The sequence below is a fragment of the Malus sylvestris genome, chromosome 10 (assembly GCF_916048215.2).
Source record: "Malus sylvestris chromosome 10, drMalSylv7.2, whole genome shotgun sequence".
NCBI classification, from domain to species: domain Eukaryota; kingdom Viridiplantae; phylum Streptophyta; class Magnoliopsida; order Rosales; family Rosaceae; genus Malus; species Malus sylvestris.
This window is the reverse complement of record NC_062269.1, coordinates 41,968,209-41,985,359: the sequence shown is the minus strand read 5'-3', so window position 1 is coordinate 41,985,359 and position 17,151 is coordinate 41,968,209. Positions and strand designations below refer to the sequence as shown.

At 36.7% G+C, this 17,151-nt stretch overlaps 2 protein-coding genes across 3 annotated transcripts in view; one reads left to right on the top strand and one right to left on the bottom strand.

Moving 5' to 3' along the window:
• The window catches only part of LOC126586427 (uncharacterized), a 38,269-nt gene extending 34,653 nt beyond the window's left edge, over positions 1–3,616 (bottom strand). The window contains exons 1-2 of one of the 2 annotated variants that reach the window (XM_050251273.1): positions 3,336–3,616; positions 3,057–3,176 (exon numbers count right to left, since the gene is read on the bottom strand). In XM_050251273.1, coding sequence (XP_050107230.1) covers positions 3,057–3,176; positions 3,336–3,573 — 358 coding nt within the window. In that variant the 5' untranslated portion in view covers positions 3,574–3,616. Of the gene's footprint in view, positions 1–2,713; positions 3,177–3,335 lie in introns of those variants that run through there. The other variant, XM_050251274.1, reaches the window with a different exon arrangement.
• A 10,582-nt stretch (positions 3,617–14,198) lies between these two features.
• On the top strand, positions 14,199–15,017 carry LOC126586429 (uncharacterized). The gene is made up of 2 exons (XM_050251276.1): positions 14,199–14,736; positions 14,828–15,017. The coding sequence occupies exons 1-2, from the start codon at positions 14,344–14,346 to the stop codon at positions 14,846–14,848; spliced, it is 414 nt and encodes a 137-aa protein (XP_050107233.1). The 5' UTR covers positions 14,199–14,343; the 3' UTR covers positions 14,849–15,017.
• The last annotated feature ends 2,134 nt before the right edge of the window (positions 15,018–17,151 follow it).

Sequence of the window (17,151 nt, the reverse complement as noted above, 5' to 3'; positions counted from 1 at the left end):
TGATTTTATAACCTAATTAAAATAAAAACGAAATTAATGAATTAAAATAAACAATCTGCAATATTAGAGCTAGAGAGAAAGAAAACAGTTTTGGGAGAATAAAATTAAGAAAGCACTAGGGTTCCACCATCACCTAGTAATCCTATGAATTTTTACCAATTACTTATAATTTACACATGCCACTTTGAAGATTAGATTTTCCTAATTCATATTCTACTTGGAACCTCCAACATAGAACGTATATCTAACATGCAACCTGTCCGGACGTTTGGATCAAATCTAAACATGAAAGACTCATTATGCTTTATGAAAATCCTTTGAAAAACCATGCAATCCTTAAGACGTAATATTCATCCTAAGAGAAATTACAATTATTAATCACAAGAAGCCAGCGTCAATTTCAGGGAACCTTCTGACCAAAATTGCATCAAATTACTTTTCTAAATATCCTAATGGTGATCAGGCATTACGACAATTAGATAGTTTTTATCCCGGTGATTAACAATTCAAAGTTCGCATGCAATCAATCATAAGCAATTAAATAAAAATCACATATTCATGCTAAGGCTCAAGGCTTCGCCCTAGCAAAAGAAATTAGTTCCGCATATTCATAATTGAAATCATAGAAAATATTCTTAAGAAAATGATTGAAAACACCTTCAAGTAGAAAATCTCCAAAACCCTAGCACTTCTCTCTGTCTCCAAAATTGCATAAAAGAAAGCGTAAAGAAATCTGGTAGACGGCCAAGCAATATATCTGCTAAGCCCCCACACAAACCCTAGGAAACTTAACCCTAAATTAAATGATAAAATTCGTCTAAAAACTGAACAGCCACGTTTTGACCCATAAGCTGATCCAAAACTGACCCAATATAGCTGGATTTAATGTTTGGAATATTTTGAACACTTTTCCAGAAGGCCATGAACCCATCCGAGGTCATCTTGGGCTCCATAAACGCAATTTAAGCCCAAAAACGTCATTTTCCAGCACTGCGCACTGCTTCTTATTTCATCGTCAGAAAATAACCACTTGGTGGAAAAATCCCAATTTTTGATACGATCAAGCTAAGTGACTCACGAACGTCCTCCAATTGGAATTACTCCAAAATTCGTCCATTTGATCCTGTTTTGCTCCAGAGGAAGTCGAAAGTCCTATATTGAAAATACAATTCAAAGTATCAAAATTCTTCCAATATATTAACCAAAATATACTAAGATTAGGGTAAAATATATAATATAAAATCTACTCATCAAATACCCCAAACTTAGCTTTTTGCTTGTCCTCAAGCAAAACAGAATAAAAAAAAAAAAAACAACAATGAAACAATAGACCTTCCATAAATTAGCCTCAAAGCAATCTAGAGATGGTCACCATACTTAAGAGAATTAAACATTTTTCAAAATAAAATTATCCAAACCTTACACAACATTCTCAAACGTAATGAGTGACATAACCAATATCAATACAACTTACTCAACCCGGATAGGTATATGCAAACCAAAGCTTCCACTTCAAATCCTCTACCATGAATATCACTCACACAAAAAATCACACATTAAAGGGCAAAGTGTTTCACTCAATCATGATAAGCAATATAAAACCCCATAAGCTTGCTCTTCATATCAACTCTCCACTAATGTAAATCAACGCAACACCAAAGATCAAAGGTCTTTATAAAGGTTGTAACATTAGGCTAGGGTATGAGCTATCAAAGAAATGATATATGGAAAAACTAAAGTCAAGAGAACTAATAATAATGAGCACATAAATGAACTTCAGAGATATTAAACATTAAAACGCGCAGCGCATGATTTAATAGATCTTCAACGTACACACATGCATAGCACCTTCTTTGTGCTTATTTTGGCCCAATTTTTCGGCTCTTTACCCTAGATCTCCTTGATTCATCCTTATAACACCCTAGGGCTGTGACTTATTTGGTCACACTTCATTATATCTTTTATGAATTTTTTTTTTTTTATACCCTCAAACGTATTTCTTTTCATCATCAGGGGTTCAACATTTTACTTTATTCTTCACTTCGTCTACAACCTTGCATTCTTCGAAAATCTCTTTAAAGTATTGCTCTACTAGCTCTCTTGAAAAGGAAAGCGTTATTGCGTTCTTCACTTCGTCTACAACCTTGCATTCTTCACTTCGTTTACATATTTTTCACGTGCTTCATCTTTCCTGATTGCTACCTTTTGGATCTCAGAAATAAATCCACGAAATGCATCCAAATGAAAGCGTTATTGCGGAGCTTCTCAAGTTACAAACACAATTACTGGAATGGGGAGAGGAAAACGAGGATGATCATGTACAGTTGCACTAAAAGCCTGATTTCCTTAAAAAATTATGGCAATTTGCTTGAAAGAAACAAAATGTGCAAGTGGGAAGTTTTTGAAGCAGCAAAAACAAGTGCAACCAGATTTTTTGAAGCAGCAAAAACAAGTCCGTGGGGAATTTTTGAAGCAGCAAAAACAAATGCCCGGGCATTTTCTGAAGCAGTAAAAACAAGTATGTGGCACTTTGAAACTTTACAGCGGAATGATTACCAACAAAAGAAAATTATGAAATAAAAAGGTCATAAGCCCAACTGTTCACTCTCTCATATATTGTGAAAATTTTGGATTTTTTTCTTTTAATATCGCTTGTGTAGCAATAACTTGTCTAATTTAAGAATTATTTCAATTTAGTACTTGGACGTGTATAAAAACTAGTTCATTGTCGTTCCTTGATAAAAATGAAAAATTAGCAATTGATAGGCAGTGAATATTCATTCGATCAGTCATCCACTCAACATCCAATCCACATATATCTGTTTCTTGCCAGCCAAACAGGACAATTTTCTTAGCAGCCAAACAAACAAGATAATGAAAACAGAACAAGGAACCAAACAGGATAATTTTCTTAGCAGCCAAATTAACAAACAAGATAACTAAAACACAAGGATCCAAACACGATAATTTTCTAACCAGCCAAATTAACAAACAAGATAATTAAAACAGAACGAGGAGCAAAACAAGATAATTTAGAAGATGATCAGAATACATACCAAGAGTCGAGTCGCTGGCCCATGCTCGGAGTCGGAGGTTGGACGAGAGATCCGAACCAGATCTGCCGCCGCCAACAGAGTAATCGGTGGTGTTGGTCGCAGCACCAGCTGAAACAGAGCCTGCATTAGAAATTAAACTAATTAAACGGTAGTTTTTTCCTAAATATTATTCCAATCCATCCTCCAGGACATGACTGGGTAAATAAGAAAAAAAAATGCAAAAACCGATTTAATTGCTATCTTCCTGATCCAAACAAACAATTTAATCAGATTACGTACCACAAGTCGTGTCGCACATACGGAAAGTGGTACGTGCCCGGAGTTGGAGGTTGGATGCAAGATCCCAACCAGATGCGACGCCGCCATCGGAGTGGTGGTCGGTGTTGGTCGCAGCACCAGGTGCAACCGAGTAATCGGTGGTGCTGGTCACAGCAGTAGCTGCAGCGCCGCCATAGCTCAGGAAGGAGAGCACATATATAACCGAAACCAGTGCCTTCACTTTGAATTCCATCGTCATTTTCCACTTTCTGAGAGACGAGTAGAAATTGATTGCATGGAATAAGTGTTAGCCTACTAATCCCCAGCTTTTCTGTTAATAAAAAACTAGCATATGGCAACACACAAAGTGTGTGAGAAATTATTTTTATTTTTATTTTTATTTTTGAAATAGGGGGAGAGAGGAAGGGAATGATAGAAAACGTGAGAAAGAGAAGTTTTTTTATTTTATTTTTATAATTAGATATATATTAGGATTACACGTAGGTGAGGTTTGAAAAATTTAGTTGTGTGAAATTATATTTCTGTCTCATATTTCTTATTCATGTTGTATTTTAATTAGAAGGTCAAACTGGTAATTTTATAAAATTTTGGTTAATAATGAATGTTTTATTAATTAGTAGAGATAAAAAATGGCAGCCTTTAATCCTAGAGAGAGAAAGAAGAGTGAGATTTAGACTTTTGTTACTGAAAATTAATTGCTCGACCGTACTACATGGCAGTGTGCGTGCACATAAGGCAGACCTGTAAATCACCACCACCTTCAAAAAAGCAAAAGCAGGACAACTTCTAAAACAAATATTTTTTTTAAAGCATAATGAATGATGCATATTTAATGAAATTTTCAAAAAAAAATTATACCCCGACATATTTTACAAAATGAGAATATTTGATTCATTGATTTTTTTTTATTATACCACATTGAAATTTATTTTCATTTTTAGTCATTTAACATATTTGCAATTTAGCTCAAGGCTTTTTATTTTGAAAATTTTATCTCCTCCTAAACATTAAAATTTTGTAAAACTCCATCACTTTTCAACTCCCTCTCTTACCTTCGTAGTTCAGGTTTAGTTTTATAATGAAATGTGTGAGAGTTGCTTTGAGAGCCTGAAGAAAAATTGAAAAAAACTTTAAACATAATTTGAGGGTGTATTCATAAAATAATTTTCTATTTTAAAATCTTATAAAGTTTAAATAGTCATTTTATATAAGAATTTAAAAATAAAATTCAATAATATGTAGTCTGCTAATAATGAAACTATTCTTGTAACTGCACTCTTCACTCTCTATTTTATAATTTGCACTACGAGATGCCCTAACTCATGCTCTACTGCTCTTTATCGTCCCATTTGCCACGTGTCGTCAAGTCCCACCATATTTCATCTGGATGCTGATGTGGCATGCAAAGAGCGCATTTATTTTCGGATTTGGATGTTCCCATTTGGATCCAAATTATGGGGATCCTTATATCTTAATTCTTTATGTATATCGTGCGGTTAGAAATTATTTAAAATATTTTTTTTAAATTAAACACAAATAATATCTAACGAAAGTTGACCGCACGATATACGATAAACGGCTAGAATGTGAAGATCACTAAGATTCCCATGAAGAGAATCCGAAAAGGATCATCATCCTTTGTTTTCTTGTGTGTGCATGCCAAGTAGGCTCCACACGTGTAGCAATATAAATAAATAAAGTTATGAATTTCCAAATACCACGTCAACGTGTGGGCTCAAAATTTAGCGGTAATAAAGTGGAAATATAATTTAAATGTATGGGGCAAATTGGGCCAAAAATGGCATTCAGGGCCGAAAGTGGAATCATGATTCAGGAAGAAAATTGAGCCGAAATGACCTCCTGAAATAAAGTTGCATCACTTTTTTTTTTTTTGGAAAACGCATCACATTTTCTTTTAGGCTAAGAGAATCTCCACCAGTTGCCTAATTGATAGAACAATTAGGTGAAATTGGCCTAGGCCAAGCGCTCGTTGGACTGCCCTTTCAACAATTTCCCGAGCTTGAGCCCGTTCGCAGCAAACAATTGCAGCAGAAACCTCCCCCCGCCCCCGCGGCACAATGCTAGTCATTGGATTTCCAACATTAAAATAAAATTGAAAATTATATATTATACCACAAACAACTATCTTGGAGTTGACCTATAACTATGGTGTGACGGAATACACCAAAGGAAATGCGTATGCACAGGTTGATTTGTTTTGCAACTTATTCCATATTTTGTCCATTTAAAAACGTTTATGTCTACATATACCGGATTGCTATAAGTACTGATGATGTCTACAAAAGTGTTGAGGTTGTCAATTTGGTTACACAAGAGCTTGGAAGAAAGATAACCAGATAGCCTGGACCGATTCCTGGACTCAACACCAAGATCACCTCTTTTCTCGATCCCGATGGTTGGAAAACTGTGAGTTTTCGCTTGTTTAGTTGTTGCTCAACTTTATCATTGTTTTATTGTTACATTTCGTATGACATTGGAACATTGAAGCGCAAAGATAAAATAGAACGTGATTACTATGCTTCATCCCCTGTTATTTCGGAGTGGTTAGTTATATAAACAATAATTATAATGTCAATTTAGTTAATTTTATCGCGGGCAAGGACAAGGAGTGGCATGTAACTAATCTACAGCTGAAAGATTGAAGGTCCAGCGTCTGTTTGACTTTTGCCACTTGTGAAAATGTCTGCATGGTCTCCGTGTGTGCTTATATTGCATCTAATACATCTAACAATTTAGAGGCGATGCATCATTAACGGTTTAGCTCATTACTTTGGTTCTTGACGTTGTGCTTGTAGGTCCTGGTTGACAACTAGGATTTCCTGAAGGAACTGCAGCAGTAAGCAAGAGTAGTTGCAATGAAGTGAGTACTAAAGATGTGGATAGAGAGTCCATCTCATATGAATAAGATAATCCAGTTTCCGTATTAGTATGGTATGCGTGTAGGCACTTTGTGACCGTTGATATTTTATAGCGCATATTACGGATGTGTGATGGTGTAAATCACTAGTAAGTTGTATTTAAGAAATTAAGATACTAGAAAATCTTATCCCTTTATGAATGTATTACTTGTAAAGAGACGCAATGATGGTTGACCGGCGAGGGAATGTGTGTTGTAACTTAAACCCAATATTTTATACACATCATTATCTGTCACGTGTGTTTTTACCTAAATAATGAACATTTATAAAAAAGTTAATTGTGTTAAGTGAAAAGACACGTGACATATGATAATGTGTATAGTGGGAATACACTATAGTTATGATGGCGAGCAAAACTGCTCCCGAAATTAATTGGAATAATAATTGGAGATTATGGATTTTATCCTCTCTTCTCCTAATTCTACTATTCTATCATTCCCAATCCAAAGAATCAATTAAGTACTTTTTTTGTTATATCCATAGCAGTCATAATATGTCCTAATATAGCACGACGTAGATTCTTATTTGACCTACCATCGCGTGCATGTCTAAATTAGTGGGTTACAATTTGCTTGAAACTCTAAAATAGATACCGATTGCGATTATATAACTCAAGTTTATTTATTCAATTTTAACTCGACTTTATAAAATTATCCATTTTAATTAAGTTTGGGCTTAGGGACAACAAACTAGTAATAGAATCTAGTAGTATTTTTCTCCTCATACTCTTTAAACAGATAAAAGTAACTTTTTGCCACGTTATTGCGAATATAACAGTAATCCATAGTCCACGAGAAACAGTCCCCTTAAGAAACTTCAACAAATTTAAGACTTAAATTTGCTACTCTTATTGAAACTCGATTTTGATCCCACTTCATATTCTGAAACTCAAAAGTCACCACGTTGCTCAGTAGAACTAGATTTCGATCCACTTTGTTCCTCGGAACTCAAAACACGCCACTTTGCTCATTGAAACTCGATTTCGATCTTATTTTGTCCCATGAAACTCAAAAGTCGGCACTTACTCTTGAAACTCAATATTCACTCCACTTTGGATTGTTTCTATGTATTCCGTTATATAACTGTTATGTTTACTTATGTGACATTATTTTGGCCTCTTCCCCCCCCCCTCCCTTTTCTTTTTAATCGTTGTCCCCAAATTCATCCTTTCTCCCTCTGTCTCCAGCCACCTTACTATTAGTTCCATTGATTTCGTTATTTCTTGTGTTCTTAATAGAGGTGGTCGGTGAAGAAAGAAGATGATTATTTTTGTCCTTTTCACTATTTATTATTTCAGGGAAAATTTGGCATACTACCAATTATAAATTCTTTTTTACTATTCAATTATTTTAGAGAAAATTCTTTTGAGATCAAATTGTTTCCTATGTAGTGATACACTATTTAAATAAGATGATAAACTACGATTGGTTTGGTTCCTTAACATAGTACGTAGGTAATCTAACTTCAAGTTAGATCAAGCCGAAATAAATGTTATGAATGTGTCAAATAAGGAAATTCATCGTGGTTAATTGAACAATAATTAACCACGGCTTTGTTGGCCTACCAATGTATTTGGCTTCCAAATAAATTTGGATAAATTATCATTTCAACTATGATACCATTTTTGGGGTGTGACATAATAAATGCAACAAATACCACTATTAAAGAATCATTTTCATAACTAACTAAACTGTTAACTATAAACGAATATAAAAGAAATATAAAGTACACACTGCCTTTAGCTTGTCATGTTGCTCACCTAGGAATGACAATTATAAGTTCTTACCATTAAACTCAATAATCGTGGATAACCGTCCGAATAAATTGGATTTAGATATGAAAATTCGGTTATATTTTGGGTATGGGCAAAAATCGTGAATATTATTCGGTCATGATTTTGGATATGGTTATAGGATCTCCAATTCATATCTATACCCAAATCCAAACTGAATAATATATAATATAATTATATATAAGGGGCAATTGAATATTAATCATTTGATAAGATTGAAATTCAATTAAAACCTAATGTAAGATTAAATGTTAATTATAGCCCTTTAACTAGATATCCACATAAGCATTTATATTTAAATTCATAATTAATTGTTATTAGATACTTAAATTCGTTTTTTTTTTCATTCCCAAAATGCCCATATTAAATATTTGATTTTTTTGTCAAACTAAAATTTTGATTTATTTGATGACACACCCCGACCGTGATCGAGGCATGCTAGCCGTCACGTGAGAGTGACGTAGCCATGTGCACAGTGCGGAAGCAATAAAGATATGAATTATACGAATAGTAAAAAAAAAACGAATACTAAAGTGCACTACTAAACAGGAAGTGATAGAAGTTAGTTACAATAGTAAACACTCCTAATCAGAGCATAATAAGTCTAGGTGCAGTCCAGTACGACAAGTACTTGTTACACAGTACTAGGAATGTCCTACTATTATTTAGATAAGTCAGAACGGCCGACGTCCTCGTGCCACCAACAACAAGCTTACTTAAAACCTGGAGGGGCGCAAAACAGAAAACATGAGTGGGCAAAAACAAATGTTTTACAAAACCCTTTCATTTATTAACATATCTAACCCCTCGCTGTAAAACATGTATAATTTTTCCCAAAATCAGAATATAAACATATACATAAATATATATATATGAAATCATATCAATTCAAATCATACTTCACATAATCATATTCATATGCATGTTATGCCAAGATATAATAGAGTGAGCAATTCAGGTAAGAATAATTTCATATAAATGTGATGTGTTAGCCGGAACCCCTGTAGTAGTCTGTACGGCTGAATTCATAGCTCAAAGGTCAACCTAGTCGGAGTCACTACAATGACCTATACGGCAATATACTGCACAAGAGTCGGAACCAAATGAAAAGGTCTGTACGACAATAATGGGTGTGATATAATTATGCTCAATTCTACTCTTTCATAATAGCCGGGCGATAAATCGCTAGTCACCTATGAGTCGGAATCATAAATAAGGTATGTACGACAAGACTGTGCACTTAAATTGGATCCAATGTGAGCATATAGTGCGGGGGTGACATAATAAACAGGCATGTATCATCTCTCTGGCTAAATCAATCACCCTAGGTGCAGTTTTATGAGCTCAACATCATTCAATCACATATCACATCATCGATGATTCACATAACCAAACGTAACTTACCTGTACTTATTTGTGCTTCCACAGCACCACATATATATATAAGGTATCACATATATATATATATATAAGGTATCACATATCAATTCTTACACAAAACATAATTGTTTATGTATGACATTTATGGCATATTATCATTTAAACATATTTGCTGGGAAAATATCAAGTATATAAATATATACTGAAAACCAAAAGCCCACTCACTGGTATGTCGACGGGTCGTAACCCCCGAGTCGCCCGTGGATACGCTCGTCCTCAGGATAAGCCTCACCTATATGCGAAATAACTATAAAAACGTTATTTTAAAGCACATAAGCAAAACTAACTAATAACTTCTCATACAATGCTCAAATTGGGTATATTAATATATCAACGTGATCTATACAACTCCACGAACATCCCCATATTTTAAGAATATTTTTCCGACCACCCACACGCCCTCACGCGCCGGCGAGGTCAGGGCCCTATGCGCCCCCACGCACGGCCAAGTGACATGCACACTAACGGCGTCAGGAATATTCCGTTAAAACCTAACGGTAACTGTCAATCCTAACTGATGGCGTTAGCATATTCCGACAAAACTGACGAAATATTCCCCTTTCTTCTCCTGTGAGTCGCCGATCGCTAGCAACTTTGCCGGTTTCTGGGTAAAACTTCAAAACCACTATTCTCATTCGTTTCTTCACCATTTTTCATGCAATTGGTACCAAAATGAAGCTAATAACATGTAGAATCACGTTATACTACTTTTAAGCCTTGAAATCCACCAGAATTTACCTGAGGAAGCTCGATAATCCGGTCAACTTTGAAAAGCTTCGATCTCGGCCCTCCGACGTCCAAACTCTTCCAACGAACTTTCATGAGCTTCCTTAGGACCTCCTAAAGCTCCCTGTGAGCTTGAAATCCTCTGAAACACAAGGTTTTACGTCCATATGAATAGTGCATGAAAATTGGGTTACGGGTTCTTGAGATTTCGAAGGGATCCTTACTTGAAATGGGTACCAACCAACTCGAAATGACCCAAGGAATGCAATGGTGCCTTTAGAATCTTCGATCTGCTACGTTTCCAGGGGTTTTGGGTGATGTCCGTACAAAAGAGAGGGGAGAGGGAGAGAGTCTACGAGGGAGAGAGGGCACGGGAAGGAAGAGAGAGGGAGTGAGTGTGGTGTGTGTGTGATCCATGTGGTCACCAACCCAAAACCACACAAAAATCTCTAAGTCTCAATATGTCACACATACACACTAAAATTTTCCCGTCCAAGGACAAAATTGTCATTTCATATTATCGAAAATTAATTATTCGGGACGGGCTGTGACATTTAATCCAGATTTTTTGCCATTATCATTGACTTCCTCTATTAATAAATGCACCTGAATGAAAAACCATAACAAAAAAATATTAATGAAACGTTAAGAAAAAAAATGCAAAATACGTAAAGTCTATTAGTATGCAAGTTGCAAAGTATAGAGTATATACCAAACAATTATAAAATGATTGTACCTAAACATGTGTACCAAAGTATGTGTACCGACGTATGTGCACCAAAGTATATAAATGTACCGAAATATAGTACCTAAACATGTGTATCGAAATATATGTACCAAGCATGTGTACCGAAATATATGTATCGAAATATTGTATGAAGTATATGTACCAAAATGTATGTACCTATATAGTTCTCAAAAGTATAATGTAGCTATAAAAAAAAAAGGCTTCTTGTTGAGATCACTATTGTTGTGAAAAATGGAAAAAAGGCTTCATATATTTAGGTATAACAATCATCAAATGGAAAGTTCCATTCAGATTAATAGAATTTTTTGAGGCAAATTCAAACTAGAAGATGCAAAATCAAAAATCATGAAGTCCAAGTTTTTATTTCGGAGACTGAAATGGAGTTTATGGAGATAATGTGAGCCTTTGGCCGACGCTATGGAGAGGAGTGGTGGTCATCGACTCACCGTGGAGCAGTATGGCTGGTTGTCTTGTAAGGGGGAGAGAGAGAGAGAGAGAGAGAGAGAGAGAGAGAGAGAGAGAGAGAGAGAGAGAGAGAGAGAGAGAGAGAGAGAGAGAGAGAGAGAGAGAGAGAGAGAGAGAGAGGATCATCACCTTATATCAAATGAGTAATAAATTCTACAAAATTTCTCAAATGAGTAATAAATTAAAAGGAAAACTAATGAAAAGAGCTTGAAAACTTTGAGTTTTAACGATAAGGACAAAATAAAGGTAAAGTGAATAGTATCAGGATTGACTTTTTAGTGTAAAAATGTGATTTTTTGTTAAAGTTAACAGTGCCGGGAGTTTTTCGTTAAAGTTCCCTAAATTAAATGCAAATATTTGAATGTCAAATGAGTAATAAATTTTGCAACATCTCTCATAAAAACAATTATTGTTCACGAGGATATAATTGGAAGAAAGAAAATAAAATCAATGTAAAATGGGTAAAAATGATGTGGAATATGCATGATGACATATAAAGCAGATCAAATGACTAAATTCAATTCTTAATCTTATACCGGGTATTAATCAAAAGTTGAATTTATTCAATGGTACTTAAGCGAGATATCAAAGATCAACCAACATTATCAATGTTTAGCTTTAATTTTTATGCTCCACAAGATCCATTTTTATCTGATGTCCCCAAAGGGACGATCCATAAGATCCATTAATTAAATCATTTTATACATCAAATATTTAATGACAAGATTAATATTTACTAAATTATAATGCATCAATTGGACGAATATATATATATATTTTTATTGACAAGAATGGATATAACCGTTAACCGATGAGAAATTCATTATCTGGTAGGTATGGTTATGGATAATACTCGATGATTAATTTGCGGTTATGAATATGATTAATTTTCTTGGTTATGATGATGAATATAACATTCCCGTCCCCAAACTGATCCGTTGTCAACCCTATGCTCACCTCTTATCTTGACACGTCCAGTTTGAGAGATTTTTCACCACTCTTATAAAAACACATGATATACGGTTTGTAGTCCAATCATAAGGAAAAATTTATCGTGTAGTTTACCCCAGTAAACTCTATAATAATGGGTTTAATTGATCGGTCTGAGTTCCGTGCCCTGTCCACAATGTCCGCATTAGTAACCTGCTTACGTGGCGGGCTTGATTTGTGGGTCTCGATCAAATAGTCTCGCTTTCGTCAAGTGGGTGGGCCCCGTGTGAAACTTGCCACGTATATCTTGCATCGCGGAATAACATCAACTTAACCACTAAGACAACAAAACATGGAGTAATTGTCATTATTCATTTTTGTTGGCTCACTTGGTGTTTTAATAAATTTTGAAGTTTCTTAACGGGACTGTTTCTCTTTGGCTATGAATTACTCCTATATTCGCAATGACATAGCTAAAATTTACTTTTTATTTGTTCAAAGAGTATTAAGAGAAAAATACCACTAAATTGTATTACTAGTTAGGAATCTCCAAGTCCAAACTTAATTAAAATGGATAATATTATAAGGTTGAGTTAAAATTGAATAAATAAACTTTACTTGTATAATCACAATCAGTATCGATTTTTAGAGTTTCAAGCAAATCGTAACCAACTAAGTTAGATATGCACACGATAGAAGCTTAAATAAGAATCTACATCGTAACTATATTAGTACATGCTATGACTACTATGGATATAACAAAATGAAATATTTAACTAATTTCACTTTATTTGTAAGTGAGAGGTCTTAGGTTTGATTCTCGCCAAATGCGAGTTTGAACTACATTATTGCTAGCCTATTGTGAGACTAAGACCACATTTTCTTCTTAGTGTAGATAATATCGTTTGTTAAAAAAAAAATTGATTTTTAGAATTGGGAACGCTAGAATTAGGACAAGAGAGGACAAGATCCAATAATCCCCAATTATTATTTGATTAAAATAAAAACAAAATACAAGAATCCATTTAAATATCTCACGTCACAAACAAACGCACACCCATCTCTCACCCTTCATGTTCAGCCGGGTTCAATTGCCTGCCCTGCCATTGAATAAAATTCCAAGCAGCACATTTTATATTATTAATTAAAGCACAATGTGCACGGACAGACACCCATATCTCACCCTTCATTTCTGTAACACTCATCTCTCACCCTTCATGTTCAGCCGAGTTCAATTGCCTGCCCTGCCATTGAACAAAAGTCCAAAGCAGCACATTTTATATTATTAAAGCACGTATGTAGACATAGATTGGAGCGGGCCGTGAATCACTGTAAAACGCACACCCATCTCTCACCCTTCCTTCTGTAACACTCATCTCTCACCCTTCATGTTCAGCCGGGTTCGATTGCCTGCCCTGCCATTGAATAAAACTCCAAAGCAGCACATTTTATATTATTAATTAAAGCGCAATGTGAACGGACAGACACCCATATCTCACCCTTCATTTCTGCAACACTCATCTCTCACCCTTCATGTTCAGCCGGGTTCAATTGCGTGCCCTGCCATTGAACAAAAGTCCAAAGCAGCACATTTTATATTATTAAAGCAGGTACCCCCTAACCACTGTAAAACGCACACCCATCTCTCACCCTTCATTCTGTAACACTCATCTCTCACCCTTCATGTTCAGTTGGTTCAATAGTTAGAAGTTGCTTATATATAAGGTGCATCAGTGCATGTACCCCCATCCAATATAAGAATCAATAATCATGTCCCAAGGGCAAACCCATGTCGAACCTGCTGCCCAGTATGAAATCGAAACTGCAGCGGAACCCGGAGTCCGAGCTCGGCGGGTCCTAACTCTCCTCCGATCTATCCAAGATTGCCACCGCAGTTTGATGAAAGAGAAGGAGGCGGGAGGATTGAACCGTGCGGAAATGGAAGATTTTGTACGTTGAACTTGTCGGATGGCGTCAGGACAAAGGAGCCTCTTCTCTCTCTTGAGGAGGTTGATGACCCAAGAACTGGTTAACAACGGGGGAGGAAGTTTGCACGTTGAACTTGTCGGAAATGTCCAGTCTGAAAAAGACTGGAAGATCTTGGAGGCTATCGTCGATGCCCTAAACCCACTGCAGCAGCAGCTTGACCAGCAAGGAGCGACCTCGGCCGCTGCCGCCTCCGCCTCCGCCGCCGCATCCGCTGACGAAAGTCCGGGACCGCTAAGGCGGTGGATTTTGGACAGGGGAAAGGTGATTCTGACGGTATTCACACGGATTTTGGACCTTTGGCTTGAAGATTTTGTTTTTTTAGCAATGTCCAGGCTTAATCCCATCCAATGGCTTGTTCGCAGAAGATGGGATGTAAGACTCACTTATTCTCATGGTTGTTGAATGCGTTAGTGTTGTTATTGTAGCTCGTGTTAATTCTTTGGTTTTTTGGGTGGAAATTCAGGGTGAAACGGAAGGAATTTGAGGGAAATTAGCTTCAAAGAAGGAAACGAAGCAGAGACAGTTGATGGTGATGAGAGTGCAGTAGTGTAGAAGAATTGGTTCAGGTGTTGTCTGTTTGCATGGAATGCTTGTTTCAGAATAATTGTAGATCTTTCTGTTTTTTATTTTTGATGAAAAATTGTTGGTGTCAAATATTGAAGCTTGGGTCAATAATAAGTATTCTCTTGCCGTTGAGTCTGCATGCAACGAAGAAAGATTGTTGATCCCTTGTTGAACAGAAAAATAAAGTAAAATATAAAATAAATAAGAAATAAAATCCGTACAAATTGGATCAAAGCTATATGACCACGCGCCAATCACCAATTAGGATGGTCCAATTATGGTGCAAGGCAGCCCAAACTTATGGGCTCTCAGAACCACGCGCCTATCACCAATTGCTATAAAAATTTAAATAAATGAACTTTTGGCTCTGTAGTCCAAAAGGAAAATGTGATATAATTCTACTTTGGGTAAATTACATAGTAGCCCCTCAGGTTTGAGGTCTATTACAACACCATACAACATCTTTAAAACATTTCACTTTCATACCTCAAGTACTATTTTATTTCAAAATAATACCTCCGTTACATTTTCCATCCATTGATCCGTTAAGTGCTGACGTGGCTGCTAAATGTGTGCCACGTGGCTGCCAAATGTATGCCACGTGGCATAATAATAATTTTTTATTTTTATTTTTTTGAAAAATCTGAATCTTCTTAAAAAAAAAAACAAAAGCAAAATCAAAAGCTGAAACCCAGAGAAAAAACCCAGAAACTTACACACCCCTTCTCCCAGACGACCCACCTCACCCCACCTCGCAGAGGCCCTTCCCGTCGCCCCCTCCACCCCCCTCTCATCTCCCCCATCTTCATCTTCTTCCCCCGACCCCCGTACCTGCAACCCAGAGAAAAAAAAAACCCTAATCCCGTCTAAACTTCGATTCTTCTCGCTCCTTTGACCTTTCGCGCTTCGCTTCCCGATGCTTGGACCTCTCTCTGCTCCATTCCCTCTCGTCCCTCAGCTCATAGGACAGTTCACGGTGGTCGCGTGAGACTTCCAGACTGTCGTCGCTCGGCTCGCTTGACTGTTCGCGGCGAGATTTGTGGTCGCGGGGGTTGAGAGAGATCTCGCGCTTGGAATCGCGGTCCAATCGATGGTGGTGGCAGTGGTAATCGGAGTCTTTTGACGATTGCTTTTCGTCGACATCACGGCTGTGATGTTTGTTGTAGTCTCTGTCGTCCTCACTCCAGAGCTTCAAGGAATGGTGGTTGCTGTCCCTAAGGTCAAACTCTTGGATTTCTGTGTATGAATTGAGAAAATTGTTGTTTAATTTCATGATTTGAATATGTTGGAATGTTGTGGGTGAGGTTACAGATGAGAGAAGGGAGAAAATGGGTGGGGGTGGGGTGGGTTTTTGGATGGGAAGGGAGGTGAATAGAGTGGAAGAGAGGGAGATGGTTGTAGGGCTGGGCACGGGCCGGGCCGGGCCCATTTTTGAAGGGACCGGACCGGACTCGGAATTAAAGGAGACGGGGCGGGCCGGGCCGGGCATTACAATTCTGAAAATAGGAACCGGACCTTACCCGACCCGGTTGAAACGGGCCGGTTCGGTCCGGGTACACGGGTCCTTTTTTTTTTCCTTGTTTAAAAATGTTTGCTGCACACAGATTGCAGTTTGAAAAAACTGCACAGATTGCAGTTTCTCACAAACTGCACAGATTGCAGTTTGAAAAAATTGCACAAATTGCAGTTTGCATTTTGCAGTGCACAGATTGCACAGATTGAAAAAAAACTGCACAAATTCCACAAATTGATGCATGAAACAATTTTGCTGTGTGATACAGCTTCAGAAGAACAAATCTAACACCACATCACTCACAGTACAAACTACCCTATTTGAACATACCCCACTACAAAATATCCTGTTCAATGGGAGATGAGCATTCTCCCAAGTGCATAAGCAGGGGGGCGGTTTTGCAATATTTTACAACGAAGGGAACCATCATTTCTGCACCAAATTTGACTGGTACTACTACAAATCAAGGTTGTTGGCATTTGGCCGAAACAGTACGAGGTTATTGCGCATTTAGAAACCTATATTGACTGGCATTCAAGGATTCAAATGTATCAAATGGTCGGAGTGAGTTTATCAAACTTGTTATTCAGAAAATGAAAAAAATATGATATTACTTGTAAATAAAACAAAAAATAACAGTAAGAATACAACCATTTAGCTAAAACCGAAAAGAACTCGAAACATAAACACAACAGGAAGTGTTTGCATGT